Below are 26,223 nucleotides of genomic sequence, written 5' to 3' on the forward strand. Positions count from 1 at the left end.
TGTGATCCTGGAGGAAGAACAACGTTATTTTACTGTCTTTATAAAGTGCTTCTAATCGGTTTTGTTGCAGGACTGTTTCTGCACCTGGTCGGTGTTGACTCTGGGCATCAGCCTGAAGCTGGAGTCATCCTCCGTCTGCAGACTCTGAGCCTAGAGGCAGAAATAAAAACACAAAATGATTAAATTATTTAAACGATTTAGAATATTTAGTGTTGTTTTGTATTTCCTTGTCATTGGAAACTCGTTCCCCGGAGTAAATGCAATTTTAATAAATGGATTTTTTTACACATCTTGCAAATACAAATAATACTTCAAGGAAATACTGAATACACTTTTTGTTTAAGTTGAGTTATGCTTAACAGTATGAGGGTTTCAAAATGGTGGAATTAGCCCCTGATGTTTAAATTTGCTTTACAATTAAAATCACTTTTTCTCTCAATTTAATAATTAAAATGTCTTTTTCTAACTTTCACTTTTATATTTCATTGTCTAATTTCTCTTGTTTGAATGTGCTTCATTTTTGTTTGTATTTGTTTGTAAAGCTGCACCTTGTTTTATGACAGGGCTCTTTAAACAAAGTGCTTTATTATAATGACCGATCATACGGAGTAACATTAGTGCCACAATAACAATATTTTAAAATAGATTTGAATAAGATTAGCATCGAGATCAGAGTTAAGACTTCCACATTAAAAGCCAAATTACTGATATCAAAGTAAGCAGGACTTTCACTTGTAAACGAGATCCTTTTATTTTGAAAATTCCTATTGGACAGCTGTTTTAAGATGCACAAATGGCACCCAGTAACATTTTCAAAGTGTGACTACAGCTTTTAAAAGACGCAATATTGACAATTAGGACTCAGTCATGCAATATACAATATTAAAACACTTTCTGTAAAGTGTGTAACTTTAAGGGGCTACTTTTATTTTGAAGTTCCTTTTTCGACAGCTGATTGAAGATGCAAAAATCTAAAATATTCTTTCATTATTTTTTTAACTCACGTGTTGAGATATGTTCTGAACAACCTTGTGCGTCTCCGAGTTTCTCAGAGGTTGACTGAGCGAACGGTCGACAGGAAGTGATGCCGCCTGCCCGGCCCAGCCAATCAGAAGCAGCGGCAGGAAAACCAGCATGGCGGCGGCGGCGGGACGCAGGAGATAGGCGACGGCGGAGATCATCTTCACGTTTCTGCTCGATGAGATCTTTTAATCCTTTCAGGAGAATGTTTTCTTCACTGCAAGATAAAACAGATAACAGTTCAAAGAAAGAAAGAAATACTGAGTCTGAGTGTGTGTGTGTGTGTGTGTGTGTGTGTGTGTGTGTGTGTGTGTGTGTGTGTGTGTGTGTGTGTGTGTGTGTGTCCTCACCTGTTGGCAGATGAAGTGTGAAGACGACTCTGTGCTCTGTCTCTTTATACAGATCAGTCCTCCGCCCACCTTTCAGAAATATAGGACAGGTAACCATCCAAAAAACCCCAAGAAACACACACACATACACACACACACACACACACACACACACATACACACACACACACACACACACACACATATATACATACACACACACACACACACACACACACACACACACACACACACACACACACACACACACACACACACACACACATATACACACACACACACACACACACACACACACACACACACACACACACACACACACACACACACACACAGGGAGGTCACTGCTGAGCTAGTGCAATTTGTATGTCACTAACACAAAGAGGAAATTAAGTGTGGCTAAGGTGAACTTCCCTCAGAAAAAACAACAACCTTGTTAAACCGGCTCGGCTCAGATCCGATGATCGTAGGTTAAATCAGATGATGCAACACTTATTACTCAACAGCGTAATTACTTTTTAATCATACGCATTAAAAATGGCAACGATAACGAGGTGAAGTGGACGTTATGTTTGCTGTTGCTGGAACTAAACCAACATGAAGTAAATCAGTTATTCGTGTTTTAGCGGCGAGACTCGTCAACCAAATGTATTTAGAAACACGAGTGACTGAGAAACATTAATACCAGAATACAATCATAGAATATCTAAAGGCATTACTCAAACAGCAGCACAGCATTTGATATAAATACAGATAATATACCTTACTGTCTTTTTTTCTAACAGAAAAAGTCCTTTAATTTAATTCAATATCCAAAAATGCAATGTTTCCATATTAGCTTTCACAACCAATTCAGCTGATATTTATCAGAGGTTCACTCAGAGTCAGGATTATTTACAGATGCACTTTATGTTATACCTTGTATAAACCACAGACCTTATTTCAGAAACCAAAAACCAATTAAAAAACCCATTGAATTTTAGACAAGAGAAACGGAAATGCAAAAAAAGAAGCTAAATTATTTCCGGGTTTTAGGACTGATTGTCTACGAGCAGGAGTTAAAGCCCTAAAGGTGAAAATAAGCTCTGTATTTTCATATTAAATACCCAACATTTCATTTCTCAGTAAGGATTTTTCAGGACGTATCTGCAAAAGTTAAGATCCAGCATTCATCACTAACACCAGCTCAGCTCGTCACTTAGAGGTAGATCATGTGTTTCAGGTTGTTACTTGTAGTAACCACAGACCTTATCTCATAAACCAAAACAACTATTCAAAAACCCTTCGAAGTTTAGAAAACAAAACTGAAATGCTGAATAACTATCGGTATTTGGGGGTCACTTTTTGGGAAAATAAAAGGGATTCATCAGGATTGAAAGCCCTTCATCACGTCAGCTAACGTCATTAGTCAGAGGTATTTACTGATTAGCAATATACATTATTTTATAAAGCAAAAACTAATCATATGTAAGACCACCAGGGGTCCAAAACTTATTATCTCCGGGTTTAGGAGTCATTATCGTGGCCCTTTTCTGGCAAATAATTTCAGACAAAAATAAGGGAATACCGGACAAACCGCAGCAGGATCTAAAGCCCTTTATCATCGGAAAAACTGTGAAAACCGGCGTCGTGTCTGCAGGTAAAAGCCCCCGAGGGAAGATTTGAAATCAACAATAAGAGACGCCTCTCAGATCTGAAGTTGGCTGCAGTCTTTGGAGTTTTCCCGTCATTTCGCTTGGCCAGTCTTTTCCTGTCAGGATTTTCCTGGCGTATTATCCTCCCTGGTGAATCGGTGAAGGATCAGGTGTCCGGGTGCTTTTCTAACTCCATCGTTGCATTGTGCTGGACGAGGGTGTGTGGATCAGAAGCCGGATGAAAGGCATCAATAAGCTCAAAGTAAGGGGGAAGCACTTCAGCTGAATTGGGTTAGAGATTTAAACCAAAGATATCAACATGAAACCCCCCCTCTTCATGACAGACACTAAGACAACTTGTGTTCGTGTTTCAAGAGTTCTGAAATGATCTGTTTAATATGCAAATGAGATGTTATGTAATGCTAACTTATGGTCAATTTAATAGAAATGTACAGAAGCAAATAGAAAAAGTGAGTCAAATAAAATCCCTTTTAGGTCAAATTTTGAAAACAATGTCACATCCTCTTCAGTAGTAGTGATACAGATGAACGCCTATAGGATGAAACTCATTCTGGATTAAGTCTCGTTCTGATTTGCTCGTAGGAACTACTTTCCCCTTCATCCTCCCACAGCTGCTGCTGATTTTGCATATTCATTTTTGTCTGTTTCTTAAACTCATGAATGAAATCAGGTGTCTCATCACCTGTGCGTCACAACAAGAAGGAAGTGATGTTGCAACGCGTGGGACGTTCGAGACCGGGTCAACAATGAGAGGAAGCACCGCCGACACAACGGGCCTGAAGAGAGTTGCTGGAAGTTTGGAGGTTAATCCAGAGAGGGTTTTAGGAAACATTACGAATGTTATTGTGATGCATACACTGCAGGTGAATAAATGCCACTAACAGAGGTCACAATGGATTTCAGAGACGTTTGCTTTGATTGGGCCGGCAGTGGCTGGGTTTGTTGCCCTATGAACCAAAGGGCCGCCGGTTCAAGCCCCGATCGGACCAGTGTGTGGACTGGTAGTCTCCCTGCTCCGCCACCTCTCCTCGCTGCATGTGTTTGTGTTTGTGTTGTGCGTGTTTATCTTCTGTACAAACACAGCAGAGGAGATCAAGTAATTCCCCCGTTGGGTTAATTAAGTTGTTTGTTCTCTACATGCAGGGGGGAAACCCCGGTCAGCTGCTTAGTAAAGTTCAGACCTGGATGTTTGAACAGCGTTAAATAATATTGAAGTAGCGCGGGTCGTTGCCGGGTAAGAGGAGGAAGCGATGGCTGCGTTCAGTGTTTACCTTTAAGTATTCAGACAGAGGCGACAGGACGACACTGCACAGGAAGTGCAGTACGTTTATATATACTGTAATTATGTAAATACAGCTGGGCAAATGAACAACAGATATGAAAAACTATACTTTGAGGGCTTTTATTTTGAAGGGCAATAATGGAACGGTTATGTTGTCAGGGTTGAAAATATAAAGTTTGAATGAAAGTTCAAAGCCTTTACTAAAGCAAAAACTCTGAAAAATATATAAATATATAAAAAAGGTTCATATTTGTCCCTTTAGTGGACAGCCACAGGCTGAGGGAGTGCGGTCCTATTTCCACCAGCTGGTTGCTGGTTCGATCCCAGCCCCTGCAGTCAACATGTGGATGTGTCCTTGGGCGAGATACTGAACCCTGAGCTGTTCCCGATGGCCAACGGTCTGTGGGTGCGCGTGTGTGCGTGTGTGTGAGTGTTAGCTTCCCTAGAGCAAGTGGTGCTGCTCTGCATGCATGAGGTGTGAAAGGGTGAAGGACTCGCAGTAGGTGAGGCGCTGAGGGGTCGAGGAGACCTGATGCAGAGCTGATCAGTGCACAACATTTACCGTATCAATAAATGATTTACAAAAAAAATCCAGATATTCTTATTTTATTTTCATAATAACTATTTTAAAGACATTTCTGGTAGGAAACATATCTAGAAATATAAAAGTTATAGTCAAGAACTAATCTGAATGTACTGCTTATCTACATTTTACAGAGTTGATTTTATTTTGAAAAAATAAACACATAAAACATACAAATGGGAAAAAAATCACTAAATACCAAATTATTTAAACAAATAAAAGCATCCTAATGTATTCTGTATCAAATAAACCCACACATATGACACATTTAAAGTCTGATAAAAATACCCTGGATGCAGAATTCTAAGCGGGAAATGTTTTAAGCTTTAACCCACAGGAGGGTTTTTGTAAATGTGTCTTAGATAACTAGAAACAGGTATCTGCTGGGGGTGCAGCGGGATGTTGGAAAACCTGCAGCAGAAGAAGAGAGTCACCGAGCTGCGGAAAGACACACGAGGAGATACGGAGAGTTTCTGAAGACCTGTCAAACGCCATTCCTTCAGCGGGAGAGTTTACACTTCCTCTTCCAACAAACAAACAAACCCCCTTATCTTAAAGAGTCCTCTCCTGCTGATGTTCAGGTGTATATCAGTATGTAGAGTCTCTACTTTAAAGAGTCCTCTCCTGCTGATGTTCAGGTGTATATCAGTATGTAGAGTCTCTACTTTAAAGAGTCCTCTCCTGCTGATGTTCAGGTGTATATCAGTATGTAGAGTCTCTACTTTAAAGAGTCCTCTCCTGCTGATGTTCAGGTTCATATCAGTATGTAGCGTCTCTACTTTAAAGAGTCCTCTCCTGCTGATGTTCAGGTGTATATCAGTATGTAGTGTCTCTACTTTAAAGAGTCCTCTCCTGCTGATGTTCAGGTGTGTATCAGTATGTAGTGTCTCTACTTTAAAGAGTCCTCTCCTGCTGATGTTCAGGTGTATATCAGTATGTAGTGTCTCTACTTTAAAGAGTCCTCTCCTGCTGATGTTCAGGTGTATATCAGTATGTAGAGTCTCTACTTTAAAGAGTCCTCTCCTGCTGAGGTTCAGGTGTATATCAGTATGTAGAGTCTCTACTTTAAAGAGTCCTCTCCTGCTGATGTTCAGGTGTATATCAGTATGTAGAGTCTCTACTTTAAAGAGTCCTCTCCTGCTGATGTTCAGGTGTATATCAGTATGTAGTGTCTCTACTTTAAAGAGTCCTCTCCTGCTGATGTTCAGGTGTATATCAGTATGTAGAGTCTCTACTTTAAAGAGTCCTCTCCTGCTGATGTTCAGGTGTATATCAGTATGTAGTGTCTCTACTTTAAAGAGTCCTCTCCTGCTGATGTTCAGGTGTATATCAGTATGTAGAGTCTCTACTTTAAAGAGTCCTCTCCTGCTGATGTTCAGGTGTATATCAGTATGTAGAGTCTCTACTTTAAAGAGTCCTCTCCTGCTGATGTTCAGGTGTATATCAGTATGTAGTGTCTCTACTTTAAAGAGTCCTCTCCTGCTGATGTTCAGGTGTATATCAGTATGTAGTGTCTCTACTTCAAAGAGTCCTCTCCTGCTGATGTTCAGGTGTATATCAGTATGTAGTGTCTCTACTTTAAAGAGTCCTCTCCTGCTGATGTTCAGGTGTATATCAGTATGTAGCGTCTCTACTTCAAAGAGTCCCCTCTTGAGAGAATGCAGGACTTTTACCTCTAATGGAGTATTTTGACATTATTGTTTCAATACTTTTACTAAAATAAAGTACTAGAATACTTCTTTTACTTGTACTTTAGTAACTTGATCTCAAATATTTAAGATTTGCATGGATTCTAATCCATCTGTAATGATTTTAAAGCAACAATACTTTGAGTTTTTGTCACTTTTGTGACTTTTTTAAGGAATAAGCAACATAATTCCTACATAAACATAATACTTAAATTCTTAAGATGACAAAAAACATCTATGACTCACCAAACACAGCGTGATTATCAGCCCCTAAAAAAATACATGATATTTAAATCAATCCCATAATAATGTTATCAGACTCAGCTGTGGGGGGGGGTCAGAGGTCATCTCTTGCCCCAGAAGCTCTCTCGTCTCTGAGCTCGCTGAAGGACGGCCGACGCCGCCGAGCAGGACGCCGCCGAACGCCACGACATCACGGACAGACGGTCGTCTAGGCAACAGGAGGATACGTTTGAGTTAATGATGGAAGGTAAATAATGTTTGAGACAAAAACAACAACACAAACATATAAACAAGGAGAAAACAGGAAGAATTTCAGGAAAGATTATTATCATAATTATTATCTGACCTTTCAGAAGTCCCCATCATCATTATATTTATATATGATACATTTATTATGTACTTGATTTACTAATCGACCTTTCTATGAACATTATTTATTATTAATGTCGTCACTAATGTATATTATGGTTTATAGATATTTGTCGTTATACCTTCATGGCAGCAGCCTCCTGAACACTGCTGCTCTCTGAACCTCAGACCCAGTTATCTCCCTGAGGACACACACACTATTCATCATTATCTCCCTGAGGACACACACACTATTCATCATTATCTCCCTGAGGACACACACACTATTCATCATTATCTCCCTGAGGACACACACACTATTCATCATTATCTCCCTGAGGACACACACACTATTCAAACTTCGTTAGTTTTGGGGGGTTTTTTCATTTCTTTTTGGAATCATTCATATTTCTTTTGCTGAAAAGCCAATATAATAAATAATATCAATATAATAAAATAGTTATTCGCTTCTAAAACAGAACATTGTTCTCAGAAAGATGATAATTATTCATTGCAAAAGGAATTTTGTTTTCAAACATAAACAAAGGATCATAGAAATGAGAGATTTAATATTTATGAATTATTTATATATTTATTTGTATTGTAAATATAAAAAATCAGATTGATGGAAATCTTTTTTAGAATAATTTATACCCTTTTTATTCATTCTTTCTATGTAAGAAAAAAAATAAGAAAAATAAAAGATAAATACCTAAAAAAGGCACAAAAAAACAAAATGTAGTTTAAATTTGTGTAATTTTAGTTGAACAAAAATAAACTAAGTAGGTATAAATAAAGCATGATTAACCTCAGAGAGATTCGGTCAATTCTTTTGATAAAAAACGCGAAATATTTGCACATTTCCTCTAATTTCAGGAATGTTTTTTCACAGTTTTCTGATATCAGTCAGTAAACCTGATCGATCCTGTAATTTATTCAGTGATTTGCTGTTTTAATCGTGGCAGGTTAATAACGTAAACGCCTCACCGTTGTGCTGGAAGTCGGCGGTCCTCAGAGTGCCCTGGATGTAGTGCTGAGGGGGCGGGACCAGAGGGGGCGGGGCTGCAGGAGGTGGCGAATTCTGCTTTGTCCTGATTGGTTTAGAGGCAGGACTGACAGGTGGCCTGTTGTCGGGGGAATGGGCAGATGATTTGGAATGGACGGAGTTATGTTCAGACCACGCCTCCTTTGGGGTGATCGGCACGGCAACTGCGGTCTCCGCCCCTGCTGCCATGGAAACAGAGGAGCCACACATCTGGACCCAAAAAAACCCGAAGCATCATAAAGTAATATAATATCTATAACAATAATGTCATAAAAATACAATATTATTTAAGATTATGTTGTATAATTTATTTAAAGGAAATTTAACAAAATCATTTACCATCATTTAGAAAGAAACAAATATATCTTATTTAAATCCCACCTGTTTGTCACCACTCCTCGGTTTTCCCACCAGTATAGCGCCTCCTGGCGGACAAACAGAGGTCAGAGGTCACACTGTGTGGCGTGTGTGTGTGTGTGTGTGTGTGTGTGTGTGTGTATACCGGTGGCAGGTGTGGTGAGATCATGGTGAGTTCTCTGAGTCGGTCGTATCTTCAGCCTCGGAGTCGGTAACCTTCCCTCCTCCCTACACACACACACACACACACACACACACACACACACACACACACACACACACACACACACACAGTTTCAGTTCCTAAGAAGTGTTGCGGCTGCAGAAAAGCTTTGATCTGAATCTGAAGGGCTGACACACTGAAAACACATTTTTTATTGAATATCTTTGAGGTGGCAGAAGTTCGATTTATGAAACTTCTTAATCCACTTCACTAGAGCAGTATGAACCGTACAGATTCCTTCTAGAAGCAGCTTACTCGTCTGTTTCCTCTTCCTCTTCCTCTCCCCAGGCCGAACGTCTGTCAGGACTCCGAGGAGTTGTCCCTGACGACCTCTGACTGGAGTTACTGGAAACACATTAACACATTTAGACATCAGCAGAGTAGATTTCCCATGATGCTCTCTGATATCTCACCTGTTGAGGTCCAGAGCCTCCACAGGTGTAGAGCAGTGGCTGTGAGGGGGGTCAGAGGTCAGATGGTGAGGGGTGGAGGGGTCAGAGGTGGTGTCCGCTGCCTCCCACAGAGCGTTGTGATCCGACAGCAGCTGGCTCAGGTGGTCTCTGCAGAAGTTGGATCCCCACGCTCGCCGCCGGTACGCCAGCGCCTGCCGCCGCAACGCCTCCACCTGCAGGGGGACACGGATTCTTGTTTAGTCAAAACCAATAACTATACTACGGTTTCAATGTTTTCATCACATACAATATGTTCAAAGACAAAAGTAAAATAGTTCTGTTTCAAAATAAAAGCCCAGCAGTGTTTTCGGTGGACGGAATCCATTCATCTGTTAACACAGGGCTTTTATTCTGAAATATATTTACAGACCAGTGTCGTGGAAAAGCAGTAAAGGAAATCTAAAGACCTGTATTATCACCTAAGCATCCCTTAATAATAATAATAATAATAATAATAATAATAATATATTTTATTTATCAGGAGCTCAAAGACGCTTCAAAGAACTAAATAAAATAAGATAAAATGTCTAATTAAAATCGAGCAATAAAACCACACGGCACCAATCAATGTTAAAAGCTGCTCTAAAAAGAAGGGGGTTTGGTCAGTTTGGGGGGGGGGGCAGTGCAGTCTCTGATGTGTTGTGGGAGTGAGTGAGGGTGGGGGCAGCGATTAGAGGATAGACAGGAGGTGTGGGGGTGGACAGGTCAGTCTGAATCCACTTCACATATAAAACATTTTTAGTGCTATGTGTATTATAGTGTTGAGCACCTATGACTTTTTATCTGACAATATATTAGTTTAATAATATTTCTATATGTGCTTCTTTTTCCTGGTGCTCTTATTTATTTATCGTTTATTCTTGCCTTTCATTATAATATATAATTCTGATTCAGGAATTTTAATCGGCCAGTTTTAAAGTCTTCTTTATCAAAAAGCTGCTGACTTTACACAAACAGAACACAGGGTGGATGAGTGTAGAAACCATGACAGTACACACACAGACACACAGACACACAGACACACAGACACACAGACACACAGACACACAGACACACACACCAGGGGGGGGACACACTGAATGAAACGTCTTCAGAGGGGGGTTATGAAGTTTGTGCAATCAGAACTCCTCGGAGCTGAATCCAGGTCAGATCTGTTTCTGTAATTAATGAGTGATGGAGGTAACGGTAACCTGACTCCTGACCCGACCCCAGATTACCCCCGTCCTCGTTTAAAAAAACTTCACACACACAGTAACCTGATGCTGCACACACACTTCCTCTGCACACACGTCAGTGGCATTCACAATAACAGCCTCACCACAGTGAAGATGGAAAGTAACGGATCGCCCACAGATCATTACCTCATCACTGCTCTGCAAAACCTATTTTTATTCATTCATCACACTCTATACTGTGTAAATCTCATCTACAGTGCATTCATAATTTATCTACTGAATCAGAATACTTCATTTATCCCGATATAAATTTGACTTTTTGACAACAGTCTTTTTTAAATCCCTTTTCATTAAGTTTAAGCTGTTTTGAAGCGGCTCAAAAAAGGGTTTCTAATACGGTGTTTCAATAAGAGCATCAAAGTGAAAGCTTGTTCAACCTAAAAAACATTTTAAAAGACTCAGTAAAACTTTAGGAGGGGAACAACGAGTAAAAGGGTTAATTATTCTGTGACAAGCTGTTGTATAGCTCAGTGGGTAGAGCAGGCGGCCACATACTGGGGTTTGATCCCCCATGCGGTGGACCCAGGTTCAAATCCGGCCTGAGTCCCTTTGCCTCGTGTCTTCCCCTCTGTCTCCCTGTTTCTGAACTGCACTATATCAAAGGCTGGTTGCCCAAAAAAATTCTTTAAAAAATGACTCTGTGACAATCTCAAAGGTAAGAGTTGGATCGACTGATGGGATTTAGCAAACCTTTGGCCAGAAAGTGTAGAAATATTCTTTAAATAGTTGGAATTCAAATATAAATGTGATGTTTGTAGAATTGTTCTTCCTGCACAGGTTCTAGGGGATGTTCTTCATGATGTTTGCAGGATTTTTTGGGATGTTTTCAGCAAAAACAAAAGTCAAAAACTGTTTCATCTGCAACGCAGCAACCCCTTACTCAAACGACACTTTCCACCTGCCTGTGTGTGTGTGTGTGTGTGTGTGTGTGTGTGTGTGTGTGTGTGTGTGTGTGTGTGTGTGTGTGTGTGTGTGTGTGTGTGTGTGTGTGTGTGTGTGTGTGCGAGTGACTAACAGAGAGTTGTTTCCCTGAAATGAAGCAATGGGGTTTTACTGCTGACACTCTAGTTTTCCATCAGCCACAAACACACACACACACACACACACACACACCCACACACACACACACACACACACACACACACACACACACACACACACACACACACACACACACACACACACACACACACACACACACACACACACACACACACAGTGAGTTACAGTTGGATAATTCAGTCTGAAAATACAACTAATGTGTCTAAAAAATGAACATGACTTCTTCCATTGTATTCTATAAGTTTGGTAGCTGAGTGTCTGGCAGGACACATATCATCAGGGTTTAGTCTAAAGGTACCAGGGTCTCTGCTCCCTCTCTCTGTGGGCACCCCCCTCAAACCAAAATGCAGATTTTCCCCGTAAAATGTTGAAGTGATGCCAGGAAACAATATCTCTGTTGGTCAGAAAGGGTTTAATGAGTCCAGAGATATGGAGAGGGGGTCAGATGTCTGGTCAGACGGCAGAGACAGCTTACGGAGAATAAATAGGGGATGGATGTCCGGTGGGTCTGCCGGGGGACGAGTGGCAGGCAGCAGGCTGACACTGAGACTGAGATTTCTGATCCTTTCTTTTACTCTCCTTTTTTCTGGAGAGGAAGTAAAGGAACCGGAGCTCTGGATCTATTTGTTGTTGGAGGAGCGATATATGACTCAGCAGCTTTAAGACATGAAGACACTATTATTTTCAGCTTCGCTCTGAAGCAGGATTTACTCCGGAAAGTGGGCGGGGCTTGATTTTGACCTGAAGTGACATTAGGGCCTTCATATAATGATAAAGCCTTTGAATATTTGAGCCTCTTAAAGGGAGGATTTCCTTCTGATAAACTAAATATCTGTGTGTGTTTAGTAGAAGGCTAGTCCTTTAAAGATGACCCATTGTTTGCTGCTTCATAAACTTCCTGACTGATCAAAAGGAGGAATCTGTATTTGCAGCGCTGATGTGATTCATGCTTAGTTCAATATCTCTTGACCTGTCGGGGGTCACTGTCCAAGGGTCCGTTTCTCTCCGGGATCCTGCAGAGAAGAGAGCGAAAGCTGGACTGAATCTCTGTCAGACACACACTCATCAACAGAAGTAATTATAAGACCGGACATATCCCACCATGCAAGGATTGAATGAATAAAGACAAACTTATTCTGCTACTAACTTACATTGAGGATTTAAAAGAACATTCAGAGTGGTGATGTTGTAAAATATGACAAAGAAGGGTAAGGCCATCACACTGAAACACACCTGTGTCCTCTGTGCACCTGAGGAGGAGGAGGAGGGGCGGGGCATCCTGTTTGTGAGGGGAGGATATGTCCTGTTTGGGGCGGGGCTTCCTCTCTGGCTCCTCCCTACTCTTCTTGTTGGTCTGAAGATAAAAATATAGAAGTTTATTTGAGAAAATGTACAGAAAGAAAACAAGAGTAAATTGAACATTTGTGTGTATTAGTGTGTGTGTGTGTGTGTGTGTCTGTGAACCTTGTGTGTGTGATGCTGCAGGTGTTTCTGGAGACGGGGCTCGGGGGGCGGAGCCAGACCGAGGAAGCTGCGGCGATATTCAGTTTCCAGGGGAACGGAGTGTTTCTTAAAGGGCGGCACAGACCTGCTGCTGTGGAGCACCTGAGGGGGTCAGAGGTCAGAGGTCAGCGAGCACTACATTTAAAACACTCAGTTTGTCGTTAAATCTGTGACCAAATGTACGTTCTTTGGTCATCATCTGAACTTTAACCGCTGTAGAAACTTCTCATTAAAAGATATATATGTATATATATGTACATATATATATATTTGTACATATATACAGTTATATATATATACATATATATAACTGTATATATGTACAGTTATATATATGTATATATATATAACTGTACATATATACAGTTATATATATATATATGTACATATATATATATATAACTGTATATATGTACATATACATATATATAACTGTATATATGTACAAATATATATATATATATATGTACATATATATATATATATATTTGTATGTCTCTGAATTCAAACCAACGCTGACCTCCTGCAGGAACACTCAGAGGGGCTCCAGCTTCACTGACAGGGAGGCCACTGAAGTCCTCACACTTTATTCCAGGTCTGTTTCTTTGTCTCCCAATGTTTTTTCCTTTTGATTTTCTTTTCAAACTTCAGATTTCTTTTATAAATTTCGACTTTTTTGAATTTCCGATTTTTTTCTTCAAAATGATCGGACTTCAAATTTGTAAAATGTCCCACTACTTTCTCATTATTCTAGCTCCTTCTTCATGTGGCCCTCATCATCTGCTTTTTAAAAAACCACACTTTGTGTCTCCCGAAAAAAAAGTTCCCCTCCAAACTCTAGCAGGACAGCATGCGCTCAGGAAGGTTGTCAGTACCAAAGAATCTCTCGGTGGATTCATCAAGCTGGAGAGAAAAGGATTCGCCGAGTTTTCCCACAACCTGATCAACAATGTCCGAAGTCCATGTGTACTCAACCAAAGGCTGGTGCAGCTGTGAGGCGAGTTCCCGTATATGCAGAGGCCTCCTGCCAGAGAGTCAGAACAGACACTTCTTGGAGGTCCTGGAGTACAAACATGGTGAATGGACTGCATTTCTATAAGGCTTTCCAGTCTGTACCCTCTCAGAGCAGATCTAACCAGTTTACAGCCAATCACAGAGCGGCAGAGGATTACAAGCTGCCCCCAGCTCAGAGACACATCCACACACACCGGCCAGCGGGAGCAGCTCGGGGAATCAAACCCCCAACCCTTTCATTGGTACACAACCACTGTACATCACAGCCCCAGTCGCCCAAACTGGTATCTGGAACCCCCCCCCACACTCCACACTCTACCCATCAGATCAGTCTCTGTGCAGTAAACTCCAGATATCACCATGTTCTGATCAGAAGACACGAAGAGCGGGCTTTGAGGTCAGCCCCAACCCACAGATCAGCTGATAACCCTTCAGAGTGTCCACTGAAGAGGAGATAAAGAAGCGCTGTCTGTCCACCAATGAGACGCTGAGGCTGAGGGTTGATGAAGAAGTCCCGTCTGTCCACCAATGAGACGCTGAGGCTGAGGGTTGATAAAGAAGTCCTGTCTGTCCACCAATGAGACGCTAATGCTGAGGGTTGATAAAGAAGTCCTGTCTGTCCACCAATGAGACGCAGAGGGTTGATAAAGAAGTCCCGTCTGTCCACCAATGAGACGCTGAGGGTTGATAAAGAAGTCCCGTCTGTCCACCAATGAGACGCAGAGGGTTGATAAAGAAGTCCCGTCTGTCCACCAATGAGACGCTGAGGGTTGATAAAGAAGTCCTGTCTGTCCACCAATGAGACGCTGAGGCTGAGGGTTGATAAAGAAGTCCCGTCTGTCCACCAATGAGACGCTGAGGCTGAGGGTTGATACAGATCTGATGAAGTGAGCGGTGTCAGTGTTTGCTCAACACTCAGCAGGAAACCTCCGAGCAGAATGGCTGCAGTGGCAGAGCTCTCCGTCCTGCTGTTTGCTCTCCTCAGCAACATTCACTCTGAAGAACTCATCGTCATCCGAGAGGAAAGAGGCTCTCACACCTTCCAGCTCCCAGAGGAGGCCGGCTCCTGCCTGATCTCCAGATCTGTTGGTGAGGAGAAGCTGGTCCTGTGGAACACCTCTGACCTCTGGCCCCAGAACTCCTCAGTACCTGAAGACCTGAAACAACGACTTGTCAGCACGGCCAATACTTCTTCCTACATGATCCAGGACCTGACCCGTTCAGACTCCGGCCTGTACCAAGAGGAGTGCTGGACTGAGGGCAAAGTGACTCATGAGAGAAACACCACAGTTACTGTCTGTGGTTCAATAGAGTGGACCAGACCTGAATTCATGAGAGATGAAGAAACAAAAGAGCTGCCTTGTTCTGGAGCAGCTGACCACCTGGACGTCCAGTGGTTCAAACGGGATTATCGATCTGATCAAGAAAGATGGAGCAGAGTTTTTGGGAACAATACGGCATCAGTGATGGACAACGATAGAGGAAGATACCAAGTGGTGAAAGACACATCAGCTCTACGTATATCCAACGTGTCAACCACTGACTTCAGAGTGTTCACCTGTCTGAAGATGAACCAGCAGCAGTGTGTTAGCAGTCACCCTGTAGAGTATGTGCCGAATACAGAGTTGATCTATCACTCAGTGGGAGACAGGGCTGTGTTGCAGTGTCCTGTCACTGGTTTCAGTGAAGACAAGCCTCCATATTGGGAGACTATATTATTTAACAGTCACCAAAGACAACAAAACAACTCTGCGGGTGTAGTGGACCAGAACTTCACTCTGGTGTTAACATCTGTAACATTGAATCACTCAGGTTGGTACCACTGTAGTACCTTAACTACTGTGAAAAGATATATGCTGTTTGTGTGCCCTAAGCCCCCCCACCCTGCTGTGGAGCTCTTCTCAGAGGGAGAAGAAGTCACTCTCAAATGCAAAGATTGGGAAAAGGGTTGGAGTCACTTTTGGTCCTTTAAGTCGAGCCGAACCAAAGGAAGAACCTTTGGTCTGTTTAATCAGATCAGTTACATTGTGCAAAACGACTCTGATGGGAGTTTGGTCATCTCTGATGTCTCTCTGCAAGACACAGGAGAGTACTGGTGTGCAGTTATTGACAGTAATCGTCAGTGTTTCTCTTCAACCAAAACCCTGGTGCAGCACAGAGACCCCTTTGGGGTTCACTCCACCTTCTACGCAGTCAGATGCTCAGTGCTCAGTGTTCTGCTGCTGGTGCTCTGTGTCGCTGTACTCACTGTGACCCTGAGGACCAGAGGACGGGACCCTTAATATGCAGATGTTCATTTCAGTTCCCTCTGTCCTCGTCCTCTCTAATGCAGCGGCTCAGAGACACGATCTAAACTCTGGGTGTTAGACATTCATGCAGACCCAACGTCAGGGTGAGAGAGAGAGAGAGACAGAGAGAGAGAGACAGAGAGAGAGAGAGAGAGAGAGAGAGAGACAGAGAGAAAGAGAGAGACAGAGAGAGATAGACAGAGAGAGACAGAGACAGAGAGAGACAAAGAGAGACAGAGAGAGACAGAGAGAGAGACAGAGACAGACAGAGAGAGACAGAGAGACAGAGAGAGAGGGAGAGAGAGAGAGACAGAGAGAGACAACGACAGAGAGAGAGAGACAGAGAGAGACAACGACAGAGAGAGACAGAGAGAGAGAGAGAGACAGAGAGAGAGAGAGAGAGAGACACACAGAGAGAGACAAAGACAGAGAGAGAGACAGACAGAGAGAGACAGAAAGAGAGAGACAGAGAGAGAGAGACAGGGAGAGACAAAGACAGAGAGAGAGACAGAGAGACAGAAAGAGAGAGACAGAGAGAGACAGAAAGAGAGAGACAACGACAGAGAGAGAGAGACAGAGAGAGACAACGACAGAGAGAGACAGAGAGAGAGAGAGAGAGACAGAGAGACAGAGAGAGAGACACAGAGAGAGACAAAGACAGAGAGAGAGACACAGAGAGAGACAAAGACAGAGAGAGAGACAGACAGAGAGAGACAGAAAGAGAGAGACAGAGAGAGAGATAGAGAGAGACAGAGAGAGAGAGACAGAGAGAGACAGAGAGAGACAAAGACAGAGAGAGAGACAGAGAGAGACAGAGAGAGAGAGACAGAGAGAGACAGAGAGAGAGAGACAGAGAGAGAGACAGAAAGAGAGAGACAGAGAGAGACAGAGAGAGAGACAGAGAGAGACAGAAAGAGAGAGACAGAGAGAGACAGAAAGAGAGAGACAGAGAGAGACAGAGAGAGAGACAGAAAGAGAGAGACAGAGAGAGACAGAGAGAGAGACAGAAAGAGAGAGACAGAGAGAGACAGAGAGAGAGACAGAGAGAGAGACAGAAAGAGAGAGACAGAGAGAGACAGAGAGAGAGACAGAGAGAGACAGAAAGAGAGAGACAGAGAGAGACAGAAAGAGAGAGACAGAGAGAGACAGAGAGAGACAGAGAGAGAGACAGAAAGAGAGAGACAGAGAGAGACAGAGAGAGAGACAGAGAGAGACAGAAGAGAGGCAGAAAGAGAGAGACAGAGAGAGAGACAGAGAGAGAGACAGAGAGAGACAGAGAGAGAGACAGAGAGAGAGACAGAGAGAGAGACAGAGAGAGAGACAGAGAGAGACAGAGAGAGACAGAGAGAGAGACAGAGAGAGAGACAGAGAGAGACAGAGAGAGACAGAGAGAGAGACAGAGAGAGACAGAGAGAGACAGAAAGAGAGAGACAGAAAGAGAGAGACAGAGAGAGAGACAGAGAGAGAGACAGAGAGAGACAGAGAGAGACAGAAAGAGAGAGACAGAGAGAGAGACAGAGAGAGACAGAGAGAGACAGAAAGAGAGAGACAGAGAGAGACAGAGAGAGAGACAGAGAGAGACAGAGAGAGACAGAAAGAGAGAGACAGAGAGAGACAGAGAGAGAGAGACAGGGAGAGACAGAGAGAGAGACAGAGATCAACGGCTGAATGTAACATCATCATTAATATTTGAAGTATTCATATTTGAAGTATTCATATTTGAAGTATTAATATTTGAAGTATTCATTTTAATCACATTTTGATAGAAAAACGATTTGACAATTTGAACATTACAAAAGGTGACTCTTAAGATAGCAAATCAAATATATACTCAATAAAATGAGAAACAAACGGCTCTGAAAGTAAATATATCTATTCTTTTATTATTATGAACATCTCTTCTGTTTAAATGAAGATATGATTTGATATTGTGAATATATTTGTTTTGCTCTTCTTGTAAATACCTGTTGTTGGGATCTCTGTTTTATCTATCATTGAAAACATGTCAACCTTTAATCGTTGCTTTTTCAATTTCTTTGTATTTTTTATTTTGTGTTTTTCTCATATTTGATTTTATGAAAAGATTTTAGATTCCTTTCTGATTTTATGCATCAGCTGTTTCACACCTCGGTATATATCTATCAGTAATCAATCCTCTGTGTAATAAAGCTTACAAATAACCAATGAAACCTGGCTGCCAGTTGTTCATGTTTGATTCTGATTCTAATAATTAGAATCAAACTGTTTTATTATTTCAAAGATTATAATATTCCACGTTTATATTCAAAAGGCACATCCACAAAGTCGAGGAATTGAAGGAATCTGTCATTTGGAGCAAAAGGGATTCAACCCTCAGTTGATTAGAGGCTTTAAAGGGTTGGATCACTGAGGGACGTTTAGTGGTTTCATGAGACATCTTTCGGGGAAATGTGAGAGGAACTGGAGCCAAAACCTCCGAGGCTGTCTCAGTCACAGATCACTGAGATATGGAAGCTTCACAGAGCGTCTCTGGTTCCTGTCTACTGGTTACTCACTGTGTAACACAACACACTTAAAGCTCCACTGTTGTTGTTGTTGTTGTTGTTGTTGTTGTTGTTGTTGCTTTTAATGGTGTTTTAATGAAGCACAGCAGGTCAATAATGCAGAGGCCTCCTGCCAGAGAGTCAGAACAGACACTTCTTGGAGGTCCTGGAGTACAAACATGGTGAATGGACTGCATTTCTATAAGGCTTTCCAGTCTGTACCCTCTCAGAGCAGATCTAACCAGTTTACAGCCAATCACAGAGCGGCAGAGGATTACAAGCTGCCCCCAGCTCAGAGACACATCCACACACACCAGCACACCCAACCCTTTCATTGGTACACAACCACTGTACATCACAGCCCCAGTCGCCCAAACTGGTATCTGGAACCCCCCCACACTCCACACTCTACCCATCAGATCAGTCTCTGTGCAGCAAACTCCAGATATCACCATGTTCTGATCAGAAGACACGAAGAGCGGGCTTTGAGGTCAGCCCCAACCCACAGATCAGCTGATAACCCTTCAGAGTGTCCACTGAAGAGGAGATAAAGAAGTCCCGTCTGTCCACCAATGAGACGCTGAGACTGAGGGTTGATACAGATCTGAGGAAGTGAGCGGTGTCAGTGTTGCTCAACACTCAGCAGGAAACCTCAGAGCAGAATGGCTGCAGTGATCAAACACAATATTCAGCGCTCTTCAAAGTCTCACTGACTCACCAGCAGAGCTGTAAAGTTACTAACTACATGAAGTATACTTTTGAGGTACTTGTCCTTTACTTGAGTATTTTCATTTTATCCTACTCTGTACTTCTCCTCCACTACATGTATTTAATCCCTTTAGTTACTTTACAGATTAGGATTAATGATGGTAAATATAATCTCCCTTAAATCAGACTCTAGTTCACCTGCAGTAAATCCAGCAGCTACCCTGCAGTATACAAAGCCATTCAAACTAGCTGCACCTTTACCAGCTCTGAGAACACTTTAATGATCAATCATTATAAAACATATCAGAGATATTATTCTGAAATGGACCAATCAGACAATGACTACTTTTACTGTCGCTACTTTAAGTACATTTAGAGGAGAGTACTTTCTACTTTCACTGGAGGAACATTTAGAATACTTTTACTGTGACAGAGTATTCCTACACTCTGGTACTTCTACTTTACTCAAGTACAAGACCTGAGTACTTCTACTTTACTCAAGTACAAGAGCTGAGTACTTCTACTTTTACTCAAGTACAAGATCTGAGTACTTCTACTTTACTCAAGTACCAGACCTGAGTACTTCTACTTTACTCAAGTACAAGACCTGAGTACTTCTACTTTTACTCAAGTACAAGATCTGAGTACTTCTACTTTACTCAAGTACAAGATCTGAGTACTTCTACTTTACTCAAGTACAAGATCTGAGTACTTCTACTTTACTCAAGTACAAGATCTGAGTACTTCTACTTTACTCAAGAACAAGATCTGAGTACTTCTACTTTACTCAAGTACAAGACCTGAGTACTTCTACTTTATTCAAGAACAAGATCTGAGTACTTCTACTTTACTCAAGTACAAGACCTGAGTACTTCTACTTTACTCAAGAACAAGATCTGAGTACTTCTACTTTACTCAAGTACAAGACCTGAGTACTTCTACTTTATTCAAGAACAAGATCTGAGTACTTCTACTTTACTCAAGTACAAGACCTGAGTACTTCTACTTTATTCAAGAACAAGATCTGAGTACTTCTACTTTACTCAAGTACAAGACCTGAGTACTTCTACTTTATTCAAGTACAAGATCTGAGTACTTCTACTTTACTCAAGTACAAGATCTGAGTACTTCTACTTTACTCAAGTACAAGACCTGAGTACTTCTACTTTACTCAAGTACCAGACCTGAGTACTTCTACTTTTACTCAAGTACAAGATCTGAGTACTTCTACTTTATTCAAGTACCAGACCTGAGTACTTCTACTTTACTCAAGTACCAGACCTGAGTACTTCTACTTTTACTCAAGTACAAGATCTGAGTACTTCTACTTTATTCAAGTACCAGACCTGAGTACTTCTACTTTTACTCAAGTACAAGATCTGAGTACTTCTACTTTACTCAAGTACCAGACCTGAGTACTTCTACTTTACTCAAGAACAAGATCTGAGTACTTCTACTTTACTCAAGTACAAGATCTGAGTACTTCTACTTTACTCAAGTACAAGATTTGAGTACTTCTACTTTACTCAAGTACAAGACCTGAGTACTTCTACTTTACTCAAGTACCAGACCTGAGTACTTCTACTTTTACTCAAGTACAAGATCTGAGTACTTCTACTTTATTCAAGTACCAGCCCTGAGTACTTCTACTTTACTCAAGTACCAGACCTGAGTACTTCTACTTTTACTCAAGTACAAGATCTGAGTACTTCTACTTTATTCAAGTACCAGACCTGAGTACTTCTACTTTATTCAAGTACCAGACCTGAGTACTTCTACTTTTACTCAAGTACCAGACCTGAGTACTTCTACTTTTACTCAAGTACAAGATCTGAGTACTTCTACTTTTACTCAAGTACCAGACCTGAGTACTTCTACTTTTACTCAAGTACAAGATCTGAGTACTTCTACTTTTACTCAAGTACCAGACCTGAGTACTACTACTTTTACTCAAGTACAAGAGCTGAGTACTTCTACTTTTACTCAAGTACAAGACCTGAGTACTTCTACTTTACTCAAGTACAAGATCTGAGTACTTCTACTTTACTCAAGTACCAGACCTGAGTACTTCTACTTTTACTCAAGTACAAGATCTGAGTACTTCTACTTTTACTCAAGTACCAGACCTGAGTACTTCTACTTTTCCTCAAGTACAAGATCTGAGTACTTCTACTTTATTCAAGTACAAGATCTGAGTACTTCTACTTTTACTCAAGTACAAGAGCTGAGTACTTCTACTTTTACTCAAGTACAAGACCTGAGTACTTCTACTTCTACTCAAGTACAAGACCTGAGTACTTCTACTTTACTCAAGTACAAGACCTGAGTACTTGTCTCCTCTGATCAGAAGCAGAGACACATTAATATTAATAAGTAAACCAGCAGTCTAGCTCCCCCTAGTGGACAGACAGCTGAACCGCAGGCTGGTTTTAATACCTGGGGTAAAGTCTCTTGGGTATTCAGTCAGTTGTATTCAGTGTTGGGCAAGTTACTTCCAAAATGTAGTCCAGTACATATTACTTATTCCTGTCTTTTTAAAGTAATAAGGTACATTACATTATTCCTCTCGCTGAACTGTAATGCGTTACTTAGAGTTACTCTGAGTTACTCTGAGTCACTGTCACCAGAATAACCTCTAAAGTTTGGCTTTAAATGCTAACATGCAGTTTACTGCAGCTCATTAATTAAAGCTCTCTATCTGGCAGTACATGCTGAACATTAGGGAAAGAGCTAGAGGTTAAACTCCTGCTCCGTTTCAGTGGGCTGCATAATATGTGATACCGGTACCATGACGTCTCTGTGTGTCATTAATAACATGTTAGTGGAGCCTCTGCACGGCCCTGTGACCTGCTGGATAGGAACCAGTCTCAATGCAGCGTTAGCTCACCTGGTCATTGGTGTGTTAACGGGGGTTTGGCTGACAAGCTTTCTAAAAGCCGGAGATTCCACAGAGGACAGAGGCTGCAGATCTTCAACACTCTGCCACGAGACTCTGAAGGTCTCGGGGTTCAAGCAGCAGACCCGGGTATTATATTACTCAAATTTCAGAAGTAATGCGTTATACTACTGCGTTACAGCAGAAAGTAATACATTACTGTAACTCTGTTACTTTTGTAACAGAGTTACAGTAATGTATTACTTTTTGTAACAGAGTTACACCCAACGCTGGCTGTAATAATATTAACAGTAATACAAATAAGAATGACTTGAATTCATACAGTACACCTAAAAGAAGTACTTAATATAATATAACGGAGAATGAATAATGGTATTACATTAAAGCTGGTAACATAAGACCAAAGCATGTCTGATTAAAGCAGGATGTAGCGGCTCGGTCTCCTCCTCAGGTGTACCTGCTCTGCGGTCAGTATGGGCGAAGCAGCAGCTGCAGATTTCTTCCAGCTGAACTGCCTGTGGTACTCTGACCTCTGACCTCCTGACCGGAGCCCCGCCCTCCACCGCAGAGCATGATTAACCTGCAATAAATATAAATAAAGTGTCATAGATGTACCTGTGGTGGACAGTTCTTTAAGTCCTCTTTTTTCCTGTCGAATCAAACATTTCTTTTTAAATAAAAGGAGCAGAAAAGAGGAATTGTATTCGATTTTAATTTGGGTTAAGTGTACTAATAGCACTCCACATGTTTTTTTGTATTGTGCTCAAACTGATTGCATATTTATTTGTATTCATTAAGGTATTTGGGCTGCATTTATTGCATAAAATGTGCTTTTGTTTTTAAATTGTAGATTTCAGCTCACCTCATTAGCTGCTGGCTGCTGTCCGTCAGGTTGGCTTGGCTGTGATTGGCTGTCAGCCTTAAGGAGGCGATGCTTTGCTGAGGAGACAGATAAACACAATACAGCTCAGAGTCAAAAGGACTAAAGACGGACAAAGTCATTAAAATATAAGAAGTTAATAAAAGCTCAGTGATCTGGTCAGTATTTACCAGGTTCTCCTGCTGGTTCTCCTGATGGGCGGGGGTCTGCAGCAAGTGGGGGTGCTGCTGGAGGTCCAGGGTCAGCTCCAGGTGTTGGAATATTTGGCTCCTTCCTGGGGGCAGAGCGACTCCTGGATGCTGGTAATAAAGAAGGAAGACCTTTAGAGAACCCCCTTTTCTCTCACTGGGAAAAGTATGAATAAACGCTGAAAAAATGCCTGACATTTTGGGGATAATTATGTGAAAAAAATCTGAAAATTGTGGAACAACAAACATATGATGATTTTATAGAATATGATGCATTTGTGTACATGTTATCATTACACACTAGAGGATAAACCTGCACTTTAATGACTTTATTGTGCTCATTTTTCTCATGTGTTTCTAAAGGGGGTTCTCAGGTGTGTAATGGATGCCTCCTACCAGCAGGGGGGGCTGTTTTATGGTCAGCTCGAGGATCTGGAGGGCAGAGCAGAGAGCTGCAGGACTGAGCAAACCTCCTCCTCCGCTGGAAACATGGCTCTCTGCAGATACCTGAGGACCAGACGAGATGAATAAAATACAATGAAAAATCATTAAATTAAATTAATTAAAACACGATAAGACAAAATTAAATAAAACAAAAACATCAAAAAAAGTAAAAATATACATAAATAAAAAATAACAACTACAAACTTCTGAGTGTTTAAGAGGATAACATTTTGCCAAGTCAAATCCTCAATATGCAATGGTGATTAAAACCTGCTCTGCACTCGTACAGCTGCAACAAGACCTGGTCCAGATCTGGTTTCAGGGATCTTACCCAGTGCCGCCGCTCCCATAACGCGCATTACGCGCTGTGCGTAGGGCACCAAGTGTCGAGGGGGTCCATCTGGTCTGAGCGCAGGCCGGCCAACGGGATGCAGCGCTGAGGAGAGACACTCCTGGAGCGGGACTTCCTGTAGTTCTTCTCTTCTGGTATTCACTTCTACACTGACACGCACGCGAGCGCCCGCCCGCCCACCCACACACACACACACACACACACACACACACACACACACACACACACACACACACACACACACACACACACACACACACACAGATATATTCCTAAACCTGTTTCTGTTTGTGATTTCTCAGTAGTATCCCATAATAGGTGGTTGTAACAGTATATATAGCTGTGTTAGAAATGTCATGGGAATGTCACTCTGACAGGATTACCTGGATTAGCTCATTAAATCAGATTACATCTCATTGATCCTGACTCTGCCTTATATTAGAGGGGTCAGAGCAGAGACCAGTTCTGCAGAGCTACATCTTTAACAGAGGTGTAAAGTAACACAGTACATTAGTCAAGTACTGTACTCAATTACCATTTTGTTGTACTTGAGTATTTGTATTTAATACTACTTCTACTCCACTACAGTTCAGAGGTACATTGTGTACTTTTACTCCACTACATTCATTTAATCCCTTTAGTTACTTTACAGATTAGGATTAATGATGGTAAATATAATCTCCCTTAAATCAGACTGTAGTTCGCCTGCAGTAAATCCAGCAGCTACCCTGCAGTATACAAAGCCATTCAAACTAGCTGCACCTTTACCAGCTCTGAGAACACTTTAATGATCAATCATTATAAAACATATCAGAGATATTATTCTGAAATGGACCAATCAGACAATGACTACTTTTACTGTCGCTACTTTAAGTACATTTAGAGGAGAGTACTTTCTACTTTCACTGGAGGAACATTTAGAATACTTTCACTGTGACAGAGTATTCCTACACTCTGGTACTTCTACTTTACTCAAGTACAAGATCTGAGTACTTCTACTTTACTCAAGTACAAGACCTGAGTACTTCTACTTTACTCAAGTACAAGACCTGAGTACTTCTACTTTACTCAAGTACAAGACCTGAGTACTTCTACTTTACTCAAGTACAAGATCTGAGTACTTCTACTTTACTCAAGTACAAGATCTGAGTACTTCTACTTTACTCAAGTACAAGATCTGAGTACTTCTACTTTACTCAAGTACAAGATCTGAGTACTTCTACTTTTACTCAAGAACAAGATCTGAGTACTTCTACTTTACTCAAGTACAAGATCTGAGTACTTCTACTTTACTCAAGTACAAGATCTGAGTACTTCTCCCACCTCTTATCTTTGAACTACTTCATGATTAATGCAGTTACAGAGCTAGGTGGCCAGGTTAGCATCTTTGCATATAAAGTAAATGGTTAGCTACGTGTATGGCTAACGATGCTACACCTGTTCCTAATTACCTTGAAGCGGACGGTCATCTCGCGCTCACCGGCCACAAAACCCCGCGAGGACTCAGTCCTTAGTCATTGCGTGCACTTTCACTTAGTTAACTAGCTGGTTGATATTGTATATCTTAACGTGTTTAACTAGTTAACCAGCAACTGCTAACTAGCTCTATCAGCTTCAGTTACAGGGTCTTCGTTGCCATGGCAGCTTAGAAGCGTCTGACGTAAGCGCGTTGACAACTGACGTCGCGTTGATGTAGGTCAATAGAACTCGACCCCTCACAAAAACCCATTATGATTGTTAATAATACTAATACTAATAATCATACTAATAATAATAATGAACCTTGAAATAAATATATTGCAGTAATAATAATTTATTTTTAATGAGGGCTAAAAAATAACGTCATAATATTATAAAGGACCTCAAAAAAATGAAATAAAATAAT

The 26,223-nt window shown here is 41.3% G+C and overlaps 1 protein-coding gene across 1 annotated transcript; it reads right to left on the minus strand.

Annotated features, from left to right (window-relative positions):
- Nucleotides 1-1,378: 1,378 nt before the first annotated feature.
- Nucleotides 1,379-25,971, minus strand: mdm1 (Mdm1 nuclear protein). Its single transcript, XM_063906103.1, is given in 18 exon segments — nucleotides 1,379-7,029; nucleotides 7,313-7,368; nucleotides 8,150-8,424; nucleotides 8,596-8,639; nucleotides 8,717-8,799; nucleotides 9,050-9,139; nucleotides 9,208-9,419; nucleotides 12,514-12,556; nucleotides 12,777-12,811; nucleotides 12,814-12,897; nucleotides 13,008-13,148; nucleotides 22,932-23,054; nucleotides 23,337-23,413; nucleotides 23,525-23,653; nucleotides 23,939-24,049; nucleotides 24,383-24,464; nucleotides 24,467-24,487; nucleotides 25,790-25,971. Coding segments are annotated over 18 exon segments (1,731 nt in total). The 5' UTR covers nucleotides 25,808-25,971; the 3' UTR covers nucleotides 1,379-6,922.
- Nucleotides 25,972-26,223: the final 252 nt, after the last annotated feature.

Source organism: Eleginops maclovinus, chromosome 17 (genome assembly GCF_036324505.1).
Source record: "Eleginops maclovinus isolate JMC-PN-2008 ecotype Puerto Natales chromosome 17, JC_Emac_rtc_rv5, whole genome shotgun sequence".
NCBI classification, from domain to species: Eukaryota; Metazoa; Chordata; class Actinopteri; order Perciformes; family Eleginopidae; genus Eleginops; species Eleginops maclovinus.